At 39.6% G+C, this 27,911-nt stretch overlaps 1 protein-coding gene across 7 annotated transcripts in view; it reads left to right on the top strand.

The window, feature by feature from the left end:
- The window catches only part of LOC149318509 (guanylate cyclase 2G-like), a 55,738-nt gene that overhangs the window by 10,737 nt on the left and 17,090 nt on the right, over positions 1 to 27,911 (top strand). For 5 of the 7 annotated variants that reach the window (XM_089509896.1, XM_089509893.1, XM_089509898.1 and 2 more), the window contains 12 exons: positions 2,782 to 2,891; positions 4,741 to 4,926; positions 8,877 to 9,021; positions 9,349 to 9,484; positions 9,858 to 9,961; positions 10,725 to 10,891; positions 14,530 to 14,679; positions 18,416 to 18,493; positions 19,612 to 19,716; positions 21,077 to 21,148; positions 22,346 to 22,514; positions 24,811 to 24,966. In XM_089509896.1, coding sequence (XP_089366022.1) covers positions 2,782 to 2,891; positions 4,741 to 4,926; positions 8,877 to 9,021; positions 9,349 to 9,484; positions 9,858 to 9,961; positions 10,725 to 10,891; positions 14,530 to 14,679; positions 18,416 to 18,493; positions 19,612 to 19,716; positions 21,077 to 21,148; positions 22,346 to 22,514; positions 24,811 to 24,966 — 1,578 coding nt within the window. The remainder of the gene's footprint in view (positions 1 to 2,781; positions 2,892 to 4,740; positions 4,927 to 8,876; positions 9,022 to 9,348; positions 9,485 to 9,857; positions 9,962 to 10,724; positions 10,892 to 14,529; positions 14,680 to 18,415; positions 18,494 to 19,611; positions 19,717 to 21,076; positions 21,149 to 22,345; positions 22,515 to 24,810; positions 24,967 to 27,911) is intronic. The other 2 variants (XM_089509894.1, XM_089509897.1) reach the window with 2 other exon arrangements.

Raw genomic sequence — 27,911 nt, 5'->3', positions numbered from 1 at the left:
TATTATTTATATAGCGCTGTAGATTTGCACAGCACTGTACATAAAAACAATAAATATAAAAAAGTAAACCTGCTTATGGCGTACAATCTAAGAAATAATAGGATAATACATATAAAATACATAGCAATACAGGAAATGATTCAATAAAACAGGCAACAAGAGAACATCAAATAGCAAGTGACAATCATGCAATGCCTGGGAACACTTCTCTGAACAGGATGGTCTTCAACTCAGTTTTGAAGCTGGTTAAAGAAGTGATGGCTCTCGCTCACGGGGGAAGAAGGTTCCAGGAGTGAGAGGCAGCAAGTGAAAAGGGGCGAATCCGAGATGGGGCAGAGGAAATCCTGGGCTGGGACAGCCGACCTTGACTACCCGAACGGAGGGCCTGAGTGGGAATGTGAGGAGAAAGAAGGTCTGATAAATAAGGAGGGGCCAATCCAATTAAATCATTTTAAAAGTTAAAACAGTTCTGAGTTAAAATTGAGTATTACAATACAAACCTTAAAAAAATTATATAGCACAACATTCCCAGATCTTATTGATTTGCAAAGGGCTGTCCAAAAAAGAACATCTTTACCTGCCGCCAAAAGGATAGCAGGGATGGAGCCATCCTGGCCTCCCTACGGAGGGAGTTCCAAAGCTTGTGAGCAGACAGTGAGAAGGCCCTCTTTCTTGTTCCCACCAAATACACCTGAGATGGTGGTGGGACAGAGACAAGGGCCTCTCCAGATGATCTCAATACTCTGGGGGGCTCATACATAGAGATATGGTCCTTCAAATAGCCTGAACCCAAGCCTTATAGGGCTTTATAGATCAAAACCAGCACTTTCAATTGCTGGCAGTTAGTTAGCCAATGTTTGTATATTTTGACTATATGTGTTTGTTACCTTGTTTTGTTATGTATTGCATGGGGTTTTATATTCATACTTGGGTGGTTTGTTTTATAATTGTACTGCATTGGTTATAACTGTATCCATCTTTCTTGTGCATGTTCCTTTATTTAAAGAAAAAAATTAGATGATAAGTGCTCTCGTTTATTGCCGTATTGTGTAAAGTGTCATGCACACTGATAGCTATTTGTCTGTAAGTCTACCTGTCTGTCTCTGAAATGAACTTGGGGGCTATACAGACCACCCCTAAGGGGCGGCAGGAGGCTGTCCCTTTCCTGGCCGGATCGGCCTCACACAGCAGCCCCGATCTGGCCTTTGGAAGGTGCAAAAAGGAGCCACAAAAAGTGGCTGCGGCGGCTCGGCTCTATGGCACCCTTTCAGCGCTGAAGGTGCATCATGATGTCGCGGGCCTTCTGGAGCAGCGTGTGGCATCATGGCACCCTAGGGGGTACAGTCAGGCATGCATCATCAGGACACTGCACCCCAACTCTGCCCCTAGGCCGGTGCTTTCTGCCAGTCTGTATAGGGCCTTAGTTCCTAGTTCACTGTAATGGTGCAAATTTTTAAGGCTGGAATGTGGAACTGTTGGTCATCCTTGTGCTTTGGGATTGCAGCTCCCAGATTTCCTTACCAATCTGGCTGGACCTCCTGAGTATCTGAAGATTAAAAACTCTGGAGGACAAAATAACCTAAAGGGCACCAGATTCCATCTGATCTCAAAAACTAACCATGGTCAGCCCTGGTTAGTTCTTGGATGAGAGACTGCCAATGAAAACCAGCTGTATAATATATTTCAGAGGATGGCACTGGTAAAACTGCCTGTGGGTATTCCTTGCCTTAAAAAACTTTATATGAAATTCTTGGCTTTGCCATATGTTGATAGGAAACTTGGAGGCACACATTCATGTCTCAAGGACTGCCTTAGAAGTGTTCCAGCCAAGAATAACAGAATAACAAAGTAAATTCTCAGGTGATGTCATGATCTGAAATGGAGCTTGGCAAAGTATTTAGATTCTGTTTGTAGATGATTTTGAGAAAACAAAAGGGATCTATTGTATTTTATCAAACATTTCTAATGATCAAACAACCTCTTGCTCTTCCAGAATATCCCATTCCACAAGAGAGGGTGGATGTGTTTCGTTTCTCATTTTTCAGGCATGTTTTTCTAATAGTTCTAGTTATTTCCCACTTGCAACAAGAGGGAAACTTTACACAAAACCTTGACAATAGAGGCAGCGTACTGACCCTTTTCTTATACCAATAATTTGTTTTTTATTACATTATTGCATAACAGGTGTTCACAATACATGGTTTCTAGTGACATTATTCTTGAGATGCCATGCTTGGGACATCATGCTTCTTAAATCTATTTAATTTGGAGAGAGTTTCAAAGGCCTCAAAAATCTTGCTTTCATCTCTGAAGTACATTATTTTGTGTTTTCATTCTAGCACAGTACTTTACAGCATAGGAGAATATTATGTAAAATTCAAGTTTGCTTAGGGCATATATAACACTGCTTTCAGTAATTTGTTCCAAGAAAATAATGGTTTCAATATTACTACCTTGTTGTGAAACTAAATGTTTGGGACTACATTAAATAGAAAACAATAGCAAATATAAAAACAGTTTAGCTCAAATTTGTGTACTACCTCATCATAAAGCACACTTAATCACACATGTAGTTACTGTTTTCATAAATGATCACTTTTCAGTACCCTTCTAACTTTGTGTTTCAAAGCAATTATCAGTATTGATTTAAAATTATAAATAAATTACTTTGGCAACTGTTACAAAGTTATTCCATTTTGTTTTTGCTACAATTGACTTGATTTGGCTTGTAGACTAACTTGCTAAAAGAGTAGGAACTGACCTCTTTAATTTCTTTGGCAGTTATTGTTTTAATCTGCAGTTCTTTGGATGCAAGATCCATTTTGTTAGAAGCCAAAGAACTAGGTATGACAAATGGGGCATATGTGTTTTTTGTCCTGCAGCAATTTGAGGTAAGTATGTGCAATGCAGTGAAAATTCATTTATTGTTTTATTATGTGCCGTTCAGATAGTTTTCAACTCCCAATTACCCTGTGAATGAGAGCTCTCCAGGAGACCCTGGCATTAACAGTTTGGCTTACAAACTCAGGGCTGTGGCTTCCAAATTTATTTGAGCCACCTGCCTTCCTCCTGCCTTCAACTTTACTGAACACTATCATCCTTTCCAGAGAGTCCTGACCAAAGCACAGTAGCCTCAGTGAGAGTTCCGGCTTGACCTGCTCTAGGGCTCATTCATTTGCCTTTCTGGCAGTCCATGGTATCCAGGGAATTCTCTTCCAGAATCACATTTCAAATGTACCTTTAATTTCCTTTAATTTTCACACAACCTTCCTCCAAATCTAATCCTACTTGCCATGTTCTGCATAAATTAAACAAATAAAGTGATAAGATAACTATTGTCTGACACCCTTTCCAATTGGAAATGATTCTGTCATCCCATGTTCCATCCTAAAGGTGTTTTCTTGTGTTGGGCATAGTATCAAAAATCTATGAACCATAGATTTTCATAATCTACACACAGCCTATGAAGCATGGATGTCTGTTTTTAAAATCTTACTTTGTAAAGTCCTGCAGAGAGTTAGCACCTAGAGGAGCTTTGTCTGCCCAGAACAGTAATCCCAGCACACTGCTCTTAACACAATTCTATCTGTCCACATTTTTAGGCAGTATTATTTCTCAGTCCTGCTATTTTCTAATTGTCTTCCATCCAAATTCTAACCACACCAATTCTGCATAGCATGTAAAATCAGAGACTAGGTGTATTCAGGGACAGCTGGTGTGATGATAGATTGCATTTAGGACATGAATAACTTTTTCAAGCAAGTCATATTATAAGCACAAAATTCTCCATTAAAGAGGTCAGTTCCCAGTATATCTAAAACATGTAGTTCCCCTCAGCCCTAATCAGCATAGTCACTAGTAAGTGTTATGAGAGTTACGAGTCCGATACCCTCTTGTGAGTCATGTGTTTCTCATGCCCTGTGGTAAATATTGTTTTCTGTGCTTTCAGAAGTGTGACTATTTTCTTTAGTTGATGTGTAGGAAAAGAGACAGTTATGGTATTTATGGTGGCATTGTATTTCTAAGTGCTGATGCAGAGCTGGAAATACTGTGCGTAATGCTTATCCCATGAACAAATAAGACAACTTAGCTCTTCCAGTTTGAATTCAGGATCTGAATTTTGAAGTTGGAAGCTTTCCGACTTCAAAAAAGTGCTGGCTGAGTGAGGCCTTGACCCGAGATGCATCTAGGTAGCAGCATCCCACATAGATAGACAGCGATTTAGGTATGATAACATCCGGGGGCATCCCAGATCCTGAATTCTAGCTAGAAGAGGTAAGCCAGCTTATGTGTTCATGTTGACAAGAGCAATTACCCCATCTACATAGCTTGGGGAATTTTGTGTGTGTTCCTTGAACAATACATAAAAGAACTGTGTTTCATGGCAGAGGTCAGGTAAAAGGAAAGCCTTATTTTGGTTCAAAAAACACTGCAGAAATAATCCAGTTTGCGACCGCTTTAACTGTCTTGGCTCAATGCTAGGGAATTCTGGGAACTGTAGTTTGCTCTGGTGTCACAATAAACTACAATTCCCAGATTCCCTAGCACTGAGCCAGGGCAATTTAAGAGGTCTCAGACTGGATTATTTCTGCAGTGTGTTTTGGACCTTTGTGTAATTGGCTCTGACACATTACAGTTATTTAGTATCTCTAGAGCTCTGTCCATATAAATAAGAAGCTACCACTTGAATATTGAACATTTATCATGAATAATATTCATTATCCCTCTTTTGTCTTCCAGGACAATTTCTTGAAAGAGACTTGGACAAATGAGAACAGCAACATCCTTGATGCCTATCATTCCGTATTTTTGATAGCTCTCCAGTCTTACAGGCAATATAAGACCTATTCTGATTTTGTGAAGGAGGTCTATGACAAACTGAAGGAGAAGCAGCCTTCTTATAGTTTTATTTCTTCACAAGAAGAGGTTACATTCATAATCATAACTTGTGGAATGTTAACATTTAAGTATTTAAAAGTATTAGCCCAAAGGAGGCATTAAAAAGGGCCACCGAAGAAACCATGTTGGTTTTCAATTTTTCCTTCAATATAATTTATTACCACCAAATCTGTAGTGCATCTGAATAAAGATTCATCTAGTTAAACTACTTATGTTTTTTTTTATAAAACTGGAGCCTATGATCTGCTGAAATCATTGGTTTCTCCATTTTTTATACTTGCTACTTATTTAAGTATTTATTTATTTATTAGGGATGTGAGGGCTCAGCTGGTAAAACACAGACTCTGACAACTGCAAGATTGGCAGGTCAGCAGTTTGAGGCCCAAGTGCTATATGACAGAGTGAGCTCCCAGCACTAGTCCCAGCTTCTGCCAACCTAGCAGTTTGAAAGTAGGAAAAAGTGCAAGTAGATAAATAGGTGCCACTTCAGTGGGAAGGTAATAGGGTTCTGTGTGGTCATGCTGGCCACATGATCACAGAGTAATCTTTAACAATGCTGGCTCTTCGGCTCAGTAATGGAGATGAGTACCGCACCCTACAGTTGGACATGACATGACAACCTTGTCAAAGGGGAACCCTTTACCTTTACCTTCTTATTTATTATAGCTATTACTTGTTTATTAATTACATTATGTCCATTGGGGCACCCAAAACAGTGAACAATAAAGATAATTAAAACATTCTGTAAAAGCAGATTAAAAATATAAAGACAATTTTAAAACCTAATACAATTTGCAAACCAGCTCCAAGCAGTCTTGGATGACACCAATTATCTCGATCCATTTCAAACTGGCTTCAGGTCGGGATACAGAGTTGAGACTGCCCTGGTCGCCTTGGTCGATGATCTCCATCTGTGCATCGACAGGGGAAGTGTGGCCCTGTTGGTGCTCTTGGACCTCCCAGCGGCTTTCGATACCATAGACCATGGTATCCTTCTGGAGCACTTGAGGGAACTGGGAATTGGAGGCACTGCTTTGCAGTTGTTCCAGTCCTATCTCTTGGGCAGGTTCCAGATGGTGTCACTTGGTGACAGTTGTTTGGCCAAAAGGGAGCTCAGTTCAGGCGTCCCTCAAGGCACGATACTGTCACCAATGCTATTCAACATTTACATGAAGCCGCTGGGTGAGATCATCCGGAGACATGGGGTGGGGTGTTATCAGTACACTGATGACACCCAAATCTATTTCTCTATGTGTTGGATTGTTTCAGTGACCAAGGAGGGCATCTCCTCTCTGAATGACTGCCTGAGGTCGGTAATGGATTGGATGAGGGAAAATAGACTTAAGTTGAATCCAAACAAAATGGAGGTACTCATGATAGGTAACCCCAACCCGGGTTTGGAGATATGTTCGCCAGTCCTAGATGGGGTCACACTTCCCCTGAAGGACTGCGTCCACAGCTTGGGGGTGCTCCTCTCAGATTGATGCGGCAGCCAGGAGTGCCTGTTATCAGCTTCGGTTGATACGCCAGTTGCGCCCCTACCTAGAAATGGTTGTACATGTCCTGGTAACCTCTCGTCTTGATTTCTGTAATGTGCTCTACATGGGGCAACCCTTGTGCCGTGTCTGGAAGCTTCAACTGATACAAAACATGGCAGCCAGACTGGTCACTGGAAAATCTAGGTTTGACTGAATTACACCTATTCTAAAGTCATTACAATGGCTGCCTATTAGCTTCCAGGCTCAGTACAAGGTGTTGGTTATTACCTACAAAGCCCTACATGGCCTGGGTCCAGTCTACTTGAAGGAATGCCTCCTCCCATATAATCCTTCCTGTACACTCCGTTCCTCCAGGAAAAATCTTTTACATCCAAAAAAGACCAGGTTGGCGGTGACTGCTACGGCTCCAAAAGCTTGGAATGACCTGCCAGAAGAGATTCGCCAATTATCCTCATTGGAGGCTTTAAAACAAATGATAAAAACCGTTCTCTTCTGGCAGGCCTTCCCTGAGTGATAACCGCCCACAACCGATTCTATCCGTCCTTCCTTTTATATCTCCTCGTCATTCACGAATTGTAAAATAATCTTGTGATATTGTATTGCATTGTTATATATTTTAATCATGTTTTATGTTAATTTTATAGTTTGGGAGGGAGGGTTAGGTCAGGGTTTGTGAGTTTTATTGTTTTTATATTGTGTATCATAAGCTCTGTTGTTACCTGCCTCGATCCCCAAACGGAAGAGGTGGGATATAAATAAATAAATTTATTATTATTATTATTATTATTATTATTATTATTATTATTATTTTGAATATCCCCTGGAAAGTCAAGAAAATGTGGCCAGCCTGATTTTCCTTTCAAGTGAGTTCCATAGTTAGTGTGCTGTCACAGTAAAAACACTGGCATATGCACTCACCAACCTAACCTGGTCACAGTTTTGAGATACACAACAGGGCCTCTGCTGAAAGTCTAAAATTCTGGATGGGCTTATATAGGGGGAGGTGGTTCTTCAGATGTTCTGGACCCCATACCATTCTTGCAAAATAAATAAATGATGGTGTCTATTTCACTTTCCTTCACCCACTAGTAGTAGGAACTGCAGGAGAGCTGCTAGGAAAGTTATAATTTATGTGGTTGTGTTTGCTTGGTCATGAATAAGTAAGCAAGTCACAACATACCCTCCAACTGTCCAAGTTTGGCTGGGACAATCCTGATTAAGCCTTGGTTTCCCACTTTTTCAGTTGCTTTTTAAAAAGTTCCACTTTCCTCATTTGTTTTCTGTTTATTTAAATTCCTGGAAACAGAGTTCAAAGTGCAGAAATAGTTTGCATACAACTAACTCAGCAGCAGAGGCTCAGGAACTTCTGGAGACTTACAATCTTCACAATGTTTACTGTGTAGGCACCTGAAAAGGCCATAATGTGAACTGCTCTGGGGAAGACAATGAACATCTGGGGCACCAATAATGAAAGGTCAATCACTGGACAAACAGTCACTTTCTCTTATAGCCACCAGTGCACTGAATCTAACACCTCACAAATGAATTTAGTTTATCCATGGGCCTATGTAGATATAAATGGGAAGAGATGCTCCTTGAAGTTACAAAGCCACAGCTGGTTAAAGTTCATGAACAATTCATTGCAATATGCAAAGCTAACATGCTGTAGTACGTGAGGCTCCATTTTACAGAATTTAGAAATGCTGATACTTGTTAATAAAAGTAAACTGACTTGCAAGTGCTAGCGAATGGATGTTAAACCTAGTTATAGTTCCTAAGAGCAAGGTCTTTCTCTAAACCAAAATGAAATAGTTACTGACCTCAAACTGTATCAAATTCATAAAATATTGGAAATTAATAGGATTATTTTTGAGCAAGTCATTTGACCATTTTAATTTAACATACGTAGGGAATATAATCCAGGTTTAAGATACAGTTGCTAGCATTTGGAATAAACTGAGAATTTTCCAACAGGAGTCAGGGAAGCAGACAAGGCTCCTGTATTTTTGATATTTGTATAGACAAGGACATTTTTAGAGTTTGTGCTTGCCTAATAAGCTTTTCTTGTTGTGTGCTTTCAAGTTATTTCTGGCTTATGGCGACCCTAAAGCAACGCTATTGTAGGGTTTTCTTGGCAAGATTTGTTTGGGGGGGATTGCTATTGTATTCCTCCTAGGCTGACAAATTGTGATTTGCCTAAGATCACACAGTGGGTTTCCATGGCCAAGTAAGGATTTGAACTCTGGTCTCCAGAGTCCTAGTCCAGCACTCCAGTTACTACACCACACTGGCTCTCTTTGCCTAATAAGCTATCCCTGCTAAAATTAATTGATTCCCTTATCAACTATTAGAAATGTAGGAGCCATTATCTTTTTGTACCCAGCCAGCCTAATTTCCCACCTGACAACTTCTGAAAGACCTATTGGTGAAGCCTCTTTCCCCAGAAGTTCATACACTTACATGTTTTTTTCCTCCCAGGTAAGTTCTTATGCTGCCTACCTGCATGATGCAGTTTTGCTGTATGCATTAGCCATAAAAGAAATGTCAGAACAGAATAAGGATTTCAATGATGGAAGAGCACTTGTCAACACTTTGAAAGGCTACAATAAAACTCCTGTGTATGGTAGGTTTGTGGCTTAAGGCTGTCCAAGCACATGGGAGGGCCAGTAGTTCTTGAGTAGATCACATACCCTTAATACAGAAAGACAACCTGGATATCCAATTAAAGCCTGGAAAGAAATTTTTTTCTGAGGGCTCCATCACACAAGTTTAAGCCATGTTAGCAATTGGCTTGATTTGATTTGGCCAAAATCAAAGTGACTGGGTTGAGTGCTTGTATCGGCATGTTTTGAGTGAGATTAGTTTTCTTCCTCTTCCTTAACATACTGATGTACTGAAATGTGCTGAATATTCCAGTGCTCATATTATGATTTTTGTTGTTGTTGTTTAGGCATTACTGGTCCAGTGCACATTGATGAATCAGGAGAGAGAAACATGGATTACTCTGTGTATGATCTCCAGGAATCTGGCAATTCAACCCGGTTCCTTCCTGTTCTTAACTTTGATAGTTATACAAAAACAATCAGGTAGGTCTGTGTATGTGTTTGCACCCATATAGTTTTGTAAATACATTGTATTTGTATGTTGTACACCTTTTTACATAATTTGGTTCATTGTGAAATTAATCTTGCCCTCAGGCTGTTTCTCCTACTATTCCACTGAAATCTATCCTCTCATAACTTACTCATCACACATTACACATAGTTTCAGTTTTGGGGAGCAGAGAGCAAGTATTCTGTGTGACATTCCTTTGGATATTAGGTTCCCTCCCATCTTCTTTTCTTGAGTCCACACATATTCTTTTCTTTTAGTTTTCCTCATTGTCCATATGTTCCACAGCAATACTATAAGTGAAACTAGATGTGAAAAGTGTGTCTTGTTTACTGTGTCTGTCTGTAGCCCAACCACAGAAATTGACTACATTAGTTGGTCAGATGGAGAAATACCTGAAGACAAACCACCATGTGGGTTCCACAACGAACACTGCAAAAATCCAGTTACCAGTAAGTGTGATATATAAATAAAACAGACTTTGTGAGAAGAAGGATGTGATAAAGTGATTTAATTATTTTTCATTCAAATGCCTGAAATTCTCTATAACAATTTAAAATGAGATTTAATGGCTCTTAAGAAATGAGAGATGAGCAGAAGTTGTGGGGAAGGGAAACCTCCCAAAATTTCTCATTTTAATTGAAGTTCACAGTTTTGATACTGTACCATTGCCAAGTATGACTGCCTTCTCTCCTATGTTCCATTATAGTTATAATGGATTTGAGACAAATACCTATTTTTGATCCTGTTATTCTGATGGTGATTCTTGTCTATGCTGGACCCCACTGCTCCCCTGGATCCCCTTAATATGGACACCAATCTTCAGATTCCTAGGATTTGCAAGCCTTGGTAGAGACTGACAGTCTTATAATATTATTGATTATACTTCAGTACTATATTAGTTATACAGTTCCACCCTATGCATGCTTATTCACAGTTAGATTCCACAGTGTCTAAATAGGATTACTCCCTAATAAATTCTGAAGGATTGCAGCATCCTATTTGTAAATTAGCCATCAGAATCTACACTTCTTAACAATTGCTTGTTTGAAATAAGTTATATTGTACCTTAAGTATTATTGCCACTTGTGTATTTTTTCTGTTGCCCTCCCTGTTGTCTAACCCCCCCTCCAGACATTTATCTACTGTGTGTATCACCAAGATTCAGCTCTATTAGTCTGTTCTATAATTATCTATTTCATCCTTTATCATTAGAGGGCACAGCCCTTATTGTTGTGATAATTCTCCTGATAATGACAGCATCAGGAGCCATTGGTATCACAGTGTTTATGAAGATCCACAAAGGCAGCCTTCAGAAGCAAATCAATGATTTCTGGTGGAGAATTAATTATGAAGATATCATCATTTTTAATGACAATAAGGTAAAGAACAACCTACTTGAGAAGATATGTCTTCTCAGTCTTTATTTTTGTGGCCTAGATATAGTACATAGGGGAATTAACTCTTTATGGGACCCTTTTACATCAAACAATTGTAGGACTGTGATTCCCCTTTAACTGCCAAAGTGACACCCTATGGAATCTGGGGTTTGCAGTTTTGTGGATTGCTAAAAAGATAAATAAATGAGTCCTAGAGAAAATGAAACCTGAACTCTCCCTAGAAACCAAGAAGACTGAACTGAGATGTGTGTTACTTTGGCCATTTCATGAAAAGACATGACTCACTAGAAAATACAATGATGCTTGGTGAAGTAGAAGGAAGCAGGAAAAGAGGAAGACTGCATTCTAGATGGATAGGTTCAATCGAAGTAGTTATGGTCCTGAGTCTACAAGACCTGAGCAAGGTAACTTGGATTCATGGGGTCTCCATAAGTCATAAGTAAAAATCAACTTGAATTCAGCTAACACAACAATAATTCAAAACAACAGAATTAACACTTTAGGAACTTATCATATCCCAGCAAATGAGGAAAAAATACAATATACAATACAGTATACACTATACACTATTGTAAAGTGGTCTATAGGTCATGAGCAGCACTTTGAATTGTGCCCAGAAATAGACAAGTAGTTAGCAAAGGTTTTGGAAAGCAGGAGTTATATGTACCTTGTAACCAGACTCAGTCAACAATCTGACTGCAGCATTTTGGACCAGCTGCGATTTCTAAGGGCAGCTCCATATGTGATGTGTTACAGTAATCCAAATGGGATGAAGCATGTGCTAGTGTGGCCAGATCTCATACCTCAAGAAATGGTACCACTGGTGTACTACTTTTATTTCTGCAAAGCAACTCCTGGCTACTAGTGAAACCTGGGCATCCAAGCTTAGTTCTGAACCCAGGAGTATGCCCATGCTGCAAACCTGATATTTCAGGAGTACCTTAACCTTGTCCAACACAGGCTGAATCCTTGTTACCTAACCTCTATCTTGTCTGAATTAAGCTTTAATTTGTTCACCCTCATCTAGTCCATTACTAACTTGGTAGACTGTATCTCCCTATATGAACCAGCCCGGGCTCTGCAGTCCTCAGGAGAGGCCCTTCTCTCCATCCCACCACCACCACAAGCATGGTTGGTGGTGACACGAGAGAGGGCCTTTTCTGTTGCTGCCCCTAGACTATGGATCTTCTTGGCCAGGGAGTCCAGAATGGTCTCTTCCTTGTTATCCTTCTATCAGCAGGCTAAGACCTTCCTGTTTAGATAGGCATTTAAAACAGAAAGTTTTTAAAGCATGGGACGGGGTGTTGTTGTACAGTTTAAAAATATTTTAACACTTTTATCTTTTAAATCACATCTTATTCTTTTAACATATAACTTGTTTTAATATTGTAATAATTTAATTCTATTTTAATGTACTATTTTTGTATGCTTTTAATTGTACTGTTTTTTTAATACTGTGAGGTATTAAAACTGAGTCCCAGTTTTGGGGAAAGAGCAGGATATAAATATAACACCAACACCACCAACACCAACAGGCTTTAATATAAACATTTATATCTCTAAACTGGACTTGGATCAGACGCTGATGCTTTCAGAAGGCTGTAAAGTAGTATACATGTCCACCTAGTGAAACTATACAACTAGCAAACTAAGGAGATTATCACATAGGCTTTTCACTTGGGCCCAGAGTGGACTGAAACTTTGGGAATTCCCCCCCCCCCCCCAATTGGGTGTTTTCTCACAGCTCCATGCTCAAACCCGATCTTAGTCATCCCATCCCCAATCTCTCCTAATCCCACCCTTCGCAAAGAACCATTATTTCTGAAGGACAGGATTAGGATGGATCGGGGACAGGATGGCTAACATCAGGTCATGATACCTCCAGTATGAGCACAGAAGCATGCGATAATACCTGATCTGAAAAGGAAAAAAAATCCTAAATTTTCAGTCTGCTCTGGGGCTGTGCAGAAAGCCCATGATACAGTCTCCAAAGAATGAAAGAGAAGTTTGCATGCAAAGAAGAGGAATCACAACTAGCTGCAACTCGTTACTATTATCGACAATAAGGATGTGGCTAAGTTATGCTTCAAAAGTAAGATAATGAAGCAACTTAATTTGCTTAGGTGGTGTAACAACTATTGGTACCTAGTTACCATTCAAAAATAATGAGGGAGGAAAGAAATGGTACTTTGAAAAGTTAGTTTAAAGGGGCATTTTTAAAAGCATTAACATTATTCCCCCCCCCCCCCCCAAATTTGTAACATTCCGTTATCAACACTAAACCATTTTTCCCTCCAGAAAAGAAATCGAAAACAGTAGTAAAACAATGAGCAGTGCAGCATAATAATTTATCTTTTCATCACTGTAGTGGGTAACACAATGGAAGGTTCTTCAAACATTAATGAATAATGTGAACAAATTAATTTTAACAGATAAGTGTCCCAGCTGTTTAGAGAATCATAGGCTGCTGCCACATTGCAGAATTAATGCAATTTGATTCATTGTTTGTCATGGCACCAGAGCTCTCTGTCTGAGAAGGCTATATGTCTCACAAAAGTACAAATCCTAGAGTTCCACAGTATTGAGCCATGGCAGTTAAAGCAGTGTCAATTTGCATTAATTCTGCAGTGCAAATATAGCCATAGAGTTCATGCAGTGGGGCTTTCTTGCTTCCTCAACCAAGGCAGTTTGTTGGGTTGTTGTGTACTGTGGAATGTCCAGGGAATGTCACATAGAAGAATGCAATGTGGGAAGAAAGAAATTATTAGAATCTAGAGACTCCATCTTGAATGAGTGCAGTGTCATTCCAGTACCGAAAGAAAACACGGCTTTTTACTAAAGCCTTGGCAGCTAATTGATTTTGTCCAGATCTCCAGCAGTTACTTTTAAATACTCTTTATTTTTACAGGTTTCAAACTATCATGTTTGAAGGTATTAAATTGGTTAATGTACTTTCAGTATGCTTAAATTATTCTTACTGTTTTATATGGTTTTAAACTGTTTAATATGATTTTATTGTATGCCACCTTGAGGTTCTTGTAGATAGGATAGACTCTCTCTCTCTCTCTCTCCCCCATATATATATATATATATATATATATATATATATTAAAAGAATGAAAGTGCCTTTCATTCACCCTCACACCTTGTCTTGATCAAATCCATAATTATTTTAGATGAGGTGCCTTTTCAGACAAGTCAACCAAAATCTTTAAATATAATAAATTCCTTCCATAAATTGGTGTCTGAGGAGATACAATCAAAACACAAGTTTACTCTTCTTGGGGGGGGGGGGGGGGGCTAAGAAAACTTGATAAGGGAAATACTTAAATGAATGATTCATTTTTGAATATATGGATTGTATTTCAGTATTTATAACCTTACTTAATTAAATAAAATGAAGCAGAAATTTGTTAAATTTGGCACTCTATTCCAAAGCCAATGCATGGTTTCAAAACAACCATCAAATTTCCATGAAATGGGAACATTTCCATGAAATGTTTTGAAATCATTGTACAGTAAATTCAGTGAATTCACAATTTATTTGCATGCTGAGTCAAAGGCTATTTACATTCAGTTGAATGCATTAATTAATAATGTATTCTTGATCTTGTTAACAGGAAAACTTTGATTTATCTCAGACAAGCACACCGGTGCCCAAAGAGATGGAAGACACTGGTTCCCATTTCTTTCTTTCTAGCAATAACTATCCAGCAATGAAGGGCAAACGAGTGAGAGAAGTATTTTACACCACAGTAGGACTTTATCAGGTGTGTAAAGGTGCATACCCCTGGACATGTTTCATTCATTTCTCTTAATGGTGTCTGGTGTATTCTGTGTCATTTTGAGGCGAATAGCGCGCAAACTGTCTAAAAAGTTAAAACCCAGAGTAATCCACATGTAATACTGTACCCTGAATCTAATTTGTTTAATTTCTTCATAATATATTCTAATCCTGTACAAATCAGTAGTATTTGACTGTGGCTGCATCCACACTGCAGAAATAATCCAGTCTGACATGACTTTAACTGCCCTGGCACAATACTATCGAAACTGCAGTTTGCTGTAGCACCAGAGCTCTTTGACAGAGATGGCTATTTGTCTCACAAAACTACAGTTCCCAGAATTCCATAGCATTGAGCCATACCAGTTAAAGTGGTGTCAAACTGGGTTTTTTCTGTGGTGTGGATGCAGCCATAGTAATGTTCTTAAAATAATAGAGGAATGGTGTTAAATTTAATTCTCTTCTGAGAGCATGCTAATAGATGTCTCAAAGTTAATCTTGCCCCAACAGTAGCTGTTATATATACATACAGGACTGTGTCATTGTTCCCAATTACTCCATTGGTTCTTTGCTTATGTTAAATACACTTCATTTTCCTTTTTCTTTTTTACTCAAACATGCTTTATCTTGAACCACTGACCTGTCATACATTATTTTTTTCTATTTTTATTGTTTGGTTCTGTGCATTTCTCTTTCATTTGTGTTACACCCAATTCCTTTAAGGGCAATACTACAGCAATAGCAATAGCAAGTACATTTCTATACCGTTTATCACTGCACTTAAGCACTCCCTACACAGTTCACAACGTATAAGCTAATTGCCCCCAACAAGCTGAGTACTCATTTTAGTGACCCTGCAAGAATGCCAGGCCGAGTCGACCCAGAGCCCTGGCTGGTATTGAACTCACAACCTTGTGGTTTGTGGATGAGTGGCTGCAGTACAGGCATTTAATCACTATACCACTTTATTGTATAAATATTACATTTTCCAGTAACTTATAATGAAGTATTTTGTCTCTTGAGAAAATGTAACATTTTCCTTGGATACTGACATGATTGTTGTTGTTGTTGTTTTACAATATACTGTATAAATAGCATTAGCTCTTGTTGGATATAGGACCTTATTGCATACACTTTTGCTCCCGATCTGGGCACGGGCAGGGGACGCACATGGCCAAGATAAAATGCATACCAACAAGGGTCCCTACCAAAAGTGGAAGTGGGTTATAATTTACACACATTATTTTCTTTGATAGAATCCTTTAGTTTGGTGTTTTCAAGATAAAATGCATGTCATAATATGCAGCACTGTCCTCAAGGCAGCCCCATGACATTGTCTGGCATTAAGCCATCCCCAATCAGGGCTTAGGCACATGAATTTTGAAAGGCAGAAGCTTTCTGGCAGAGCAAAATCACACGCCTGAGCTCTGATTGGGGATGGTTTATTATTATTATTATTATTATTATTATTATTAAACTTTATTTCTATAGCGCTGTAATTATACACAGCGCTGTACAAAATCGGTAAAATTAGAAGTAAATAAAAGCCTGCCCAAGGCGTACATTCTAAGATAATAACAATTAAAAGAGGAATAGATAAAATTACCATATAGAAAGGAAAAAACAGAGTAAAAACATCAAATATCAAACAAATCACATCGCATTAGTGCTGGGCAATGGCATGAGGCCACCTGGAGGGCAGTGTGGCATGTGATAAAATGTGTTTTTACTCAGCCACACATGTCCCCTGCCTGTGCCCAGATCGGGGGCAAAAGTGTGTGCAATTAAGTTCATAGTGATGTCATAAATTATCTCTCCCCCCCAGAACTGGGTATCACTTTCGAATTTTTAAAATCTTTATTCTTTAGTGTATTTCTTCTAAGAAGTGCAAAATGTCTCTCCTCACTCCTTGCACTATAATATTGTTGCAAAAAAGTGTGTGTGTGGGGGGGAGTTATATTTTCTAAATTAGGAAAATGTTTTACCATCATATTTATTAGGCTGCAATCCTATCTACAGTGGAGCCTTGCCTTATGCGGGGGATCCGTTCCGCCCCCCTCCCTCCCCGCGTAAGGCAAATCCCACCTAAGCTCGAGCCCCATTCACTATAACGGGGCACGTGCTCATGGTGGTGGGGTGCATGCGAGTGGTGGGCACGCACACCATTCATTTAATGGTGATGCGGCTTTGCGTAAAACAGGAAGCCGCGTATGGTGCACCTTCATATGGAGCAGGGGCACTGTACTTTTACCTGAGAGTAACTTCTAAGGAATGTGTTGTGTCTGAGTAGCTATTTAAAGGATTGCATGGATAGTACTAAAAAAAAAACCCCAAAATACAGAATTTCAATACAGTCAGCCCTTCTTATACACAGATTTTTTTATACACGGATTCAAGCATACACGGTTTGAAAATGTTCAAAAAAAGTATAAATTCCATTTGATTTTCCATTTTTTATAAGGGACACCATTTTTCTGTGTCATTATATTTAATGGGACTTGAGCATACACGGATTTTGTTATACACAGGGGATCTTGGAACCAAACCCCAGCGTATAACAAGGGTCCACTGTAGTTATTTTAAAACTTCAATATGATTGCAATACAAACATTCTTAAAATATTATTTTGGGATGAAATAGGTGGATATGTTTATCATCCAGTGGGTTTTGACAAATAGATTTAATCTGGATACAAATGAATACTTTTTTAAAATGATAATGCCTTTTTATTATTAGGTTCAACGTCTTTTTATAAGTCATTCTCTGGGAGAATGGCAGGATACTAATGAACAAATATATAAATAAATACCCCTTCCATCCCAGCCCCAGTTTGGACCAATTTAAGAGAATCTGGTTAAAAAATAATGACACAACCACTGGAATAGGCTAGGAACCATATCTTAGTGCATTTTTCCTTGTGTTCAGGTTGCGGGAGCTTAGCAATAATGCAGGTGTTGTCTCCTAGCTTCCAGGTCATTCACTGATAAGCTAGCCTGGGAACACAAGGCCAGCCTTGTAGGTAGATCTGCCCAATGTGGATTGGGACAGGGGAGCCTTCATCCTTTTGGTTTACTTCTGAAATAAACAGGGTTGGAGCTCCCCCTATCATGTCTATCATTCATTTCACATGCTTCTAATGTTTTATAAGTGAATTTAATCATACACATAAACACATATGCATGTTTATATATAATTTTATACGCACACACGCACGCACACACACACATATTATACATCATTTATTATATCGGTATAATAAATGATAACTATAAATGACAGACAGACAGACAGATAATTAAAAAGTAAGCCAACACTTCTCCCAGGTTTGTCTTTGATCCCAAAAGGATGCAGTTGCCATGTTACAAAAAATTGGGTTTTCGACCCACTTTTGGATAAAGCAGAATTGAGCTGCTTTTTCCTGCCCCTGCTCTGGCCCATTACTTGTGTAGATACAGAGATAGAGACAGAGACAGAGGCTCAGTGTTAATAAACATAAAATTACTGTCATCAGGAAATCAAAATCTAAAAGTCGTTGTGATCATAGTAATAAGAATATCCCAGTCTTGTACCATCATTCCTACTAATAAATCCCCAGAACAGCTGACTTCAGTCAATGATATTGAAAGACCCCTAGTATATTCTTGAAAATGTCTTCAAGACCATTTTATTTGCCACCTAAGGTTAACAGCTTTCACCTTGTTGGTTCCCCCCCCCTGCTTTAGGGAATCCTTGTTGCTCTCAAATTCACTGATAATCAGACAGATATCTGGAAGCTATCAATTCTTCAGGAGGTTCAGATGGTATGTTTGACTTTTAAGCTTTTGATGTCATCTGTTTCAAACTTGTCTTTGTATTGTAGGCTGACATTAAATATATCTGAGTCAGGTAGCTGATATGGGGCTTGCCAATGAGATCTGTGTTCCTGCAATAGGAATACTTACAGTGCTATGAAGGGGTAAACAAGCTTTCCTCTCAGAACTATTTTTTGGCAGGAGAAGGTCTGTGCTATTAAAGACCCACTGAGGTTTTCTATCTAACCCATGGAAGCCCAGTTCCTTCCACAAGCACATCTTGGTTAGAGGAATCTTTGCTAATTCTGATCATGGACAAGAGATACCAAGAGAAATTCCCCTTAATGCCATTCACCGTTCTAATGTCATATGACACATGGCACATGGAGGAACCCCTGCTATTACCTCCACTATCAGAAGTATCAGGGCTGCCCTTTCTGCTCTGCTTTTCAGCTCTCATTCAGGTCAGTTAAAGGTGCTCCAATCAGATCAGTTAAAATCAGTTAAAGGTGCTTCCAGTATAACAAGTATAGGTGGTAATTTCCATACCTTCCATGCCTGTGTCACAAGTTGTAAAGTGATGCTATGTTTATTATGAATCAGTTAGCAATAGCAATAGCAATAGCAAGTACATTTCTATACTGCTTACCAATGTATTAAGCAGTTTACAAAGTGTAATCTAATTGCCCCCAAAAAGCTAGGTACTCATTTTAATGACCTACGGAAGAATGGAAGGCTGAGTTGACCTGGAGCCTCTGGCTAGTACTGAACTCACAACCTTGTGGTTTGTAAGTGACTGCAATACAAGCATTTAACCACTGCACCACTGGTTAGCATCTAATGGAGCAATATGATTTTAAACAATAAATTTATCATGTTTAGGGAATTGACTAATGTAATGCCTTGGCCTGAACAAGTAACATTATCCAATGTGGTCTGATAATAGAGCACTGCACCAGTGGGAGGATGATAAGATTACATTTGCCCCTTATTTGCAGTTTTGCAAATGAATAAGGTTACATTTGCTTGTCTGTATCTTTTTTGGCGATGCAATTTAATTGCTTCTTGGATATATGTTGGTGATATCAACCCTGATTGGTACATCTATGGAAATTTCTGTGCTTCAGATGAGAGAACTGAGACACGAGAATCTAGTAATCTTCTATGGGATATGTCCTGAAGCTCCAAATATCTGCATTGTGATGCATTATTACAAGAAAGGAAGCCTAAAGGTGAACTTCTTCTATCATGTTTTAGAGCAATGGTTATGTTTTAGTCAAGATAGAAAGAATCAGATCATGCTTATTAGTTCAGAAAGGACTACTAAAATAGTGTGTTGTCTAGTCATATAATACTCTTTCCAGTTATCTCATGGTATCAAATTCTTATGAATATCACATGATACCTTAACTAATTAATTACATAATACGTAGATTAATTTGCCACCTTTCAAGTATCTTATTTTCTCAAAGTGGTTTACAAAATTAAATAGTGAGTAGTGAAACAGTGGAGCTATCACATTATCAATGCATCTTGAATCAAAAGAAATTTGGATAACCCAATTAAAATAAAATGCAGTTTTTGACAGCACCAAATATCCTGCCAGCAGGGGGGAAAAACCTAACATCTTTTCAGTTAAAAATCAGAGAAAACAGGCAGAGATAGACCTACCTGTATATCTCCCTAAAAATGCAAAGGGATATTGTAGCACATTTAAAACTAACTGAGGGTAAGAAGTTATAGCATTAGCTTTTGTAGATTTGGGCTGCATCCACACTGCAGAATTAATGCAGCCTGACAGTATTTTAACTGCCATGGCTCCATCCTATGGAATCCTGTAGTTTGTTGTGGCACCAGAGCTCTCTGACAGGAAAGACTAAATAGCCCACAAAACTACAACTCCCATAATTCCAGAGCACAGCACCATGGCACCTAAAGCAGTATCAAACTGGATAATTTCTGCAGTGTGGATGGAGTCTTGGTCTACTTCCTCAGATGCATCTGAGGTTGCATCTCCACTGCAGAATTAGTGCAGTTTGACACGGCTTTAACTGCCATGACTAAATGCTATTGAATCTGAGGATCTGTAGTTTATTGTGGCAAAGCTCTCTAACAGAGACAGTTAAATATCTCACAAAACTACCAATCCCAGAATTCCATAGCATTGAGCCATGACAGTTAAAGTGGTGTCAAACTGCATTATTTCTGCAGTGCAGATGCAGCCTGTGTCTATGAAAGCTAATGTCATAACTTCTTTTGCTCAGTTAGTCACAAAGGTGCTACAATATTCCTTCACATATTGATATTCCAGACTAAAACTTCTGTGTCTCTGAATTCTAGTCACTTTATACAAGGATTGATGCCACTTTGCTTCCAGCAATATGCACTTTGCCCATCTCTGCCGTACTACAATTTATAGCCCTAGACAAATTCCCACTTTGAAGGTTTGCTGTATGAAAGTCAACCCACAAACAATGTGATATCAAGTTTTCAAAAAAAAAAAAAAAATACAAAATTCAAAATAAAAAAATGAAGCTACATCTCCAGAGAAATATTTTATATATAATACTTTTGTACTGATTGTTTTTCTAGGATGTTTTGATGCATTCTGATATTGAACTGGACTGGATATTCAAAATCTCTTTTGCCTATGATATTGTCAATGTGAGTATGGAATTGCGAAGCTGAAGGAACCATAAAAAATGTAATTGTAAAAACTGAATACGCAAAAGAAAATCAGTATCTCCAACCATAAGTATCTGCTGCTATCCTGACTGAGGGTAGTTGTGTTTATGTTAAGTTTGTTTATTTGTAAGTGTAAAAGATAATAATTTCAGATAGAGAGGGAGATGGAACAAATGGTATGATGTTTTGGGAGTCCGTTTTTTGGAGCACTGAGATTTTACGAGATTAGAGGTGTGGTTTTTTTTAAAAATCTTCTGATGGAATGAATTGTTGCAGTACATCTCATCAGTGTTTCAATATTTGAATTTACCCGTGTTGCCACTGTTGTATTTTGTCTTAAATTGGTTGGCCTCCATAAAGCCTTTCCCTTTTCATAGCATGTAAGTAAACTAACAACAGCCTCTTGGTTATGCCATCCAAGTGTTTGGACAGCACAGGAGTTCTTATTGCGTAGTCTTCAGCCAGAGACCCTGCTTTCCCTCTCCACACCTTCCCTAGCTAGTTTTCAGTATGTTCTGATATTTTAATAAATGGGCTTTTAAACAGATGTAATATTTATATTCTTAATTGGATATTTTGTGTATGTTTTAAAAAAACTGTAACTGGCCCTAAGTGTTACAAATAGATGCTTAGCTGTATGATATATTTGATGTTACCATGTTACCATGAATCTTGTGACCTCTAGAAAAGACTGGTCGCAACAAATGGCAAATGTTGATGTAGCGCCAATTAACTTACGTTAGAGAGCCAGCATGGTGTAATGGGTTGATTGTTGGACTACAGCTCTGGAGACCAGGGTTTGAATCCCCACTTAGCCATGGAAACCCACTGAGTGGCCTTGGGCGAACCGTACTCTCTCAGCATCAGAGGAAGACAAAGGCAAACACCTTCCAAACAAACCTTGCCAAGAAAAGCCCTTGAAAACTTTGTCTTGGGGTTGGCATACATCAGAATAGACTTGAAAGCACACAACGTTAATCAGAGTACAAAACAAATTAAAATGTTTTCAAGGTAACATTACCTCTGTGGAATGAATGAAACTGTATAAAACTGAATGAAAAACACAGTACACCAACTTAATTACCTTTATTCACAATGAATTTTACACTGATTATATTATTTTGAGTTGCCAAATACATTAGTATGCACTGTTGATGTGTGTGTTTTAATTTTCAGGGTATGCTCTTCATCCACAACAGCCCCCTAAAATCTCATGGAAACTTAAAGCCTACGAACTGCCTGGTAGACAGTCGCATGCAGGTGAAACTGTGTGGATTTGGGTTGTGGGAACTGAAATATGGCACAAAATTCAGGATAATAACAGAGGAGGAGACCACATATGCTGGTAAGGGCATTAAATATTTCAAAATTCACAAAATATCACCCCTAGGTCAATGCATTTTACCTGTGATATCTCAGTTGTGGTTCAAATATACTTAAGCATTTTATGGATATCAAGGTCATATTTCTAGTTAGCAAATAGTTTCTCTCCTAGGTATGAATATTCACTGGCCATCCCTCCACAGCATAGAATGGTGGTGTGTTTTATTACAGCAAGCAAGGCTAATTTGAAATAAAAAAAGAAAGAAATAGAGATGCTAGTTCTGATATTTGTGGAAAGTAGCTCTGAGAAATATGAATATATGTATTATTTTTATTACAGAAAGCAGAAACTGTTCTGTCTGGATGTGGGCCAATGATATGCTGCCTATTGCTGTTTAACAGTGTAATCCTAACTCAAATATGTGCTAAGGGTTAGGATTAGATACAGTTTTGTTTTCTGCTAGCATAAATTCTCTTCTGCTTGCAGAAATGTTCTGAGAGTTATTCAGGTGGCGTTCCCACTGGCCTAAATAGCGGATCAGGATGCGAATTATGGGGGCATCGTTCTCATTTGACCCCGAATCCGAGCCGCATTGCTCCGGTATCGTTCCCATTGAGATCTGAATCTGAATCGGATTTTCTTGAATAATCTGGTTTATAAGCCTATAAACCGATTTTAAAAAACAGTAGGTTTTAACGTGGGTTATTTTTGCTCCCAGGAGCCGATTCACGATATCTCAATGGGAACGACAAGGCTGTCTGATTCGGGAACCTGGAGATGGGAGGAGCAGCGCTCGAGGGGCTGGCTTGGGTGTGTCACCTTCTTCGTTCTCTTCTTCATCATCGCCACCAGCTTTCCCATTCACGTCCCTTTTTCCGCTGAGGTCAGTGCGAGAATCAGGGCAGTATAAATAATTATAATTTTTTAAAAAAAAAATTAGCTCTTTAAATCGCTTAAGCGCTTCCCTTAAAGATCGCCTAGGCGCTGTTTCGGTTGTCTGAGCTTGGCAAACTAAGCGAATAAATGCTTAAGTGCTTCTCAGTGGCTGTTTTTTTTAAAAAAAAATTAACAAAAAACCCACCCCCAAAAAAGGAAGGGCACAAACGGACACAAATGGGAACGGGGGAGCAAAAAAAAAAAAAAACCGACCCAAAATGATGTGATTTATAGTGACGACATGCTGACATCATGCTGATTGATGGCTGGTTTTAAAAAAAAGCAATGGGAACGAGGGGCAAATTGAACTGATTTAAAATAACACCGGAGTAAAAGAAATGGGAACGAATGCAGGGTAAATTAACCCAGAACATTTTACACCCTCTCCGTAAATGGGAACAATGGACAAGAATCGAATCAGGCTCAGAAAAAAAAACCCGAATCTGATTTGCTGCAAAATAAGTCGCGTTATAAGCCAAGTGGGAATGCCCCCTCAGACAGAACAATCTGCTTGCAGAACTGATTTGATGGCTTAAGATCTGCTAGCTGAAAAGCCCCCAAGAGTTGGGCGGGGGGGGGGGGGTGTTGAAAAAAGAGCTGAATTTTTTAAGATCCAAACTTTTTTCAGCCCTGGGCCATGGGCACAGTACTGAAATAAAAATAAGTCAAGGAAAGAGATTTGGATCCAGTTCAGCTTTAACTAGCTTAGCGTCAACTTAGCTGGCTCTTGACCACCCTAGTTAGTTAGGACTGCACTCTAAACAGATAGATAATATTCTGTATAGAATTCAAAAGTGAAACTATGGCCCCATACAGACAGGCCAAAATAAAGCTACTTCGGGTCATTTTGGAGGTATGCTGTTTAAATGATGCATGCTTCCTAAGAGTCTGGAAGCCACGCCAAAGGCATGATCCAGTCCTAAGGACAGGAGTGCAGCTTTGGCGCAGCTTCCGGATGCATGCATCATTTAAACAGCATACCTCCAAATCGACCCAAAGCAGCTTTATTTTGGCAGTATGTATGCTTCAGAAATATGAAATATGTGAATTCCTATATAGGATGACCTGATTTACTCCTCTCAACCTAATGTGCAAGCTGGAATTTGGCAACCTAACAGATTCTATTTCTTCAACTGTTGGGACACATTTTCCAGATGTTTTAAAAATATCAAAATACAATCTAAATGCATATTGTGAGATCAAATACATATTGAAAATGGTATGTTTTGAGACTTATAAAAAACACACTTCAGATTAATGCTGAAATGTAAACTATAAAAACATGATACTTAAAAACTTACAAAGGTGACACATTTGATCTTGAATTTCATCCCCTGTAATTTCAAAAAATATGAGATCTTTGCTTCTATTCTTCTTTTAGATCTCTTCTGGACAGCCCCTGAATTGTTACGGATGGGGAAGTATCCATTCCATGGCACCCAGAAGGGTGATGTATACAGTTTTGCTATTATCATGAGGGAACTGATATACAGTAATGAAGATGGTCCATACCAAGACCTAAGCAAGAATGCAGAAGGTTTTTGTTTTCTTCCTTTGATATCTTACTTGTGTTTCATTTCTTCTTTTTCCTTCCTGTGTAGCTATATCTATGGCCCAAAACAGATGGGCTGAAAGTGCTGTGTTAGCGCCAAAATTAGGGTTCCAGAGCGCGTGGCAATTGCATGCTCTGGAACCCTAATATGTATGGACAGTGCCATCTTTATGTCAGGTGTGTGCCATGTCCAAACAGTGCAGCATAATAATAATAAATAATAAAACTTTATTTTTAGCCTGCCTTTCCAGAGATCAAGGCGGTTTACAGCATATAGACCATACAATCCAAATTACAATAAAAGCATCAAGCAATAAAACATCAATTAAAACATACTACAGTACAATAACTTTCCAAACTAGCACAATAGTGCAACAGTGAGGGGAAAGAACGAGTTACTTCGGGGGTATTAGGGGTATGCCTGCTGGAAGAGGTATGTTTTAAGCCCCTTTTTAAATTGGTCCAGGGAGGTGGCCTAGCGGAGCTCGCCAGGAAGCAAGTTCCAGAGCTTGGGGGCCAAGGTGGAAAAGGCCCTCTGTGAGGTGGTAGAATATCTTGCCTCTGGAACTCAAAGCAATTGCTTCCTGGCCGACCTGAGTGTGCGGGGCGGATTGTACGGAGAGAGGCGGTCCTCTAAGAACCCTGGGCCCAAGCCATTTAGGGCTTTATAGGTAATAACCAACACCTTGTATTGCGCCCGGAAGCAAATGGGCAGCCAATGTAGGTCTTTAAGGACTGGTGTTATATGACTGGCCCTGGAAGATCCAGTGACCAGTCTAGCTGCCATATTCTGAACCAGTTGAAGCTTCCGAGTATGGTACAAGGGTTGCCCCATGTAGAGCGCATTACAGAAGTCCAAATGAGAGGTTACCAGAGCATGTACCACCGTTTCAAGGTCCCCCCGGCCCAGGTAGGGTCGCAGCTGGCGTATCAGCCAAAGCTGATAACAGGTGCTCCTAACTGTCACATCCACCTGAGATGTAAGGTGGAGCGACGAGTCCAGGAGCACCCCCAGACTGCGAACTGAGTCCTTCACGGGAAGCGTGATCCCGTTCAGGACAGGTGGACAAATATCCATCCCCGGGCCCGGGGAACCTATCACGAGCACTTCCATTTTCTCTGGATTCAAACTGATTCTGTTTTCCCTCATCCAGCCCATTACCGACTCCAGACAGGCATCCAGAGGAGAGATGCCATCCCTGGTCACTGCATCAGTCGGAGACACAGAGAAATATATTTTGGTGTCATCAGCGTACTGATAACACCGTGCCCCGTGTCTCCGGATGATCTCTCCCAGCGATTTCATGTAAATGTTAAATAGCATGGGGGACAGAATGGCTCCTTGAGGGACACCAGATGTCAGTGCCCTCTTATCGGAGCACACGTCCCCCAGCTGCACCATCTGGAATCTACCCGAGAGGTAGGAACGGAACCACTGGAGCACAGTGCCCTTGATTCCTAACTCCCTCAGGCGTTCCAGAAGGATACCATGGTCAATGGTATTGAAAGCCGCTGAGATGTCTAAGAGCACTAAGAGCATGCGCATGACATCTATGCACCACCCCAGGCAACTTATGGCAGCCTGGTGGTATCACCGCAAGGAGCTGTGCAATGGAGCTCCTTTTGGGACCTGATCGTTCCTGTGGCAACTGCACGGCTGCAGGAACGATCCTGAGTCAGCCCCTTTCTCCTCTTTAGCACTGGGGTGCAGTGGGCACCTAAGGCACAAGGGCACTCCTTTGCCACTTTTCTTTGGCCTGGAAGAATGCTGTATTGGGGCCGCAGGGCTGCCGGTGAGGTTGTCCTGGCCCAATCCAGTGCGAAAAGGAGCGTCTGCAGGCCACCCCTTTGGGATAGTCTGTACTGCCCCATGTCTCTAACTTGTTCCATTCAGTGCACCTCTGTGTATGTGCGTGCGTGTGTGTGTGTGTGTGTGAGAGAGAGAGAGAGAGAGAGAGAGAGAGAACAAGTTCACATTCCATATTTCTGACATTCTCAAATCTGTTTCTTTATGTTTTTCTGTTTCTTTCCATCAGTGAGAAGTCATATCAAATAGGGTGCATAGAAATTGCCAGCTCGGCTTCCCAAATATTATAATAGCCTGTCATGGCTTTATGTTTCTGGTTCAAGTGACTGTGGTTTCAGAGGATGGAAACAAACAAAAAGCTTGAGGTCCCTGACTCTTTTTGATACAGTCATCTAAACACAAGACACTTGGTTTGTTAAACCGCCCTTTGTAAACCTGATTTTTAAGGTGCATTTAAATCAGATTCCTGGTTTGGATGTGTGCAGGTGCTGAGGCAAATCAAGATATCTCCTCAGTGCCCCAACAGAAAAGATGAATATCTCCTCTGCACATGGAGATTCATGGAAAGAAGGAGAGAGAGCTTGTTCCACTCCCAGCAAGCTATAGTTTGCTTGGACCAGAATTGTCATAATTGCTGGATCAGAAACATTACTGAGCGATGGTTGGAGGTCTTATTGTAAAATGTGCAGAGGAGAGAAAAGCCTTGTAAATTTTTCTTTCTCAATATCATATTCTTGCATGGCAGTTAGCCCTAAATTTGATTGTTTTTGTTTTGTTTTGTTTTTGCTCACAACAGGTGGTGACTTCTGAAGGTTATAAATATATAACTTTAAAAATTTGTTAGGTATTAAGACAATAGAAATATTATATTAATATTTTTATACAAACAGAGAATACATAGTTAACATATGATGAAAAGGAAGGTGACGGTTCAGTGGTATACTTCAGTAACCAGTATCAGCAGAACTGGGATTTTCTTCTCTGCCTTCTCCCAATGCAGATTACCTTGGTACCAAAACCCTACTTCTGGTCATTTCACAGTAGAACTGGTTTTTGGGGTGAATGAGGAGGCTATGGAAGGATGGCTGATTCTGGCAGAAAGAGTGGGAACCAAGTGTACTAC

The sequence above is a fragment of the Sceloporus occidentalis genome, unplaced genomic scaffold, assembly GCF_023333645.1.
Source record: "Sceloporus occidentalis isolate IW3139 unplaced genomic scaffold, rSceOcc1.0.p SCAF_2, whole genome shotgun sequence".
NCBI lineage: Eukaryota > Metazoa > Chordata > Lepidosauria > Squamata > Phrynosomatidae > Sceloporus > Sceloporus occidentalis.
Note: the sequence above shows the minus strand (reverse complement) of the source record. Positions and strands in the feature narration are given on the sequence as shown.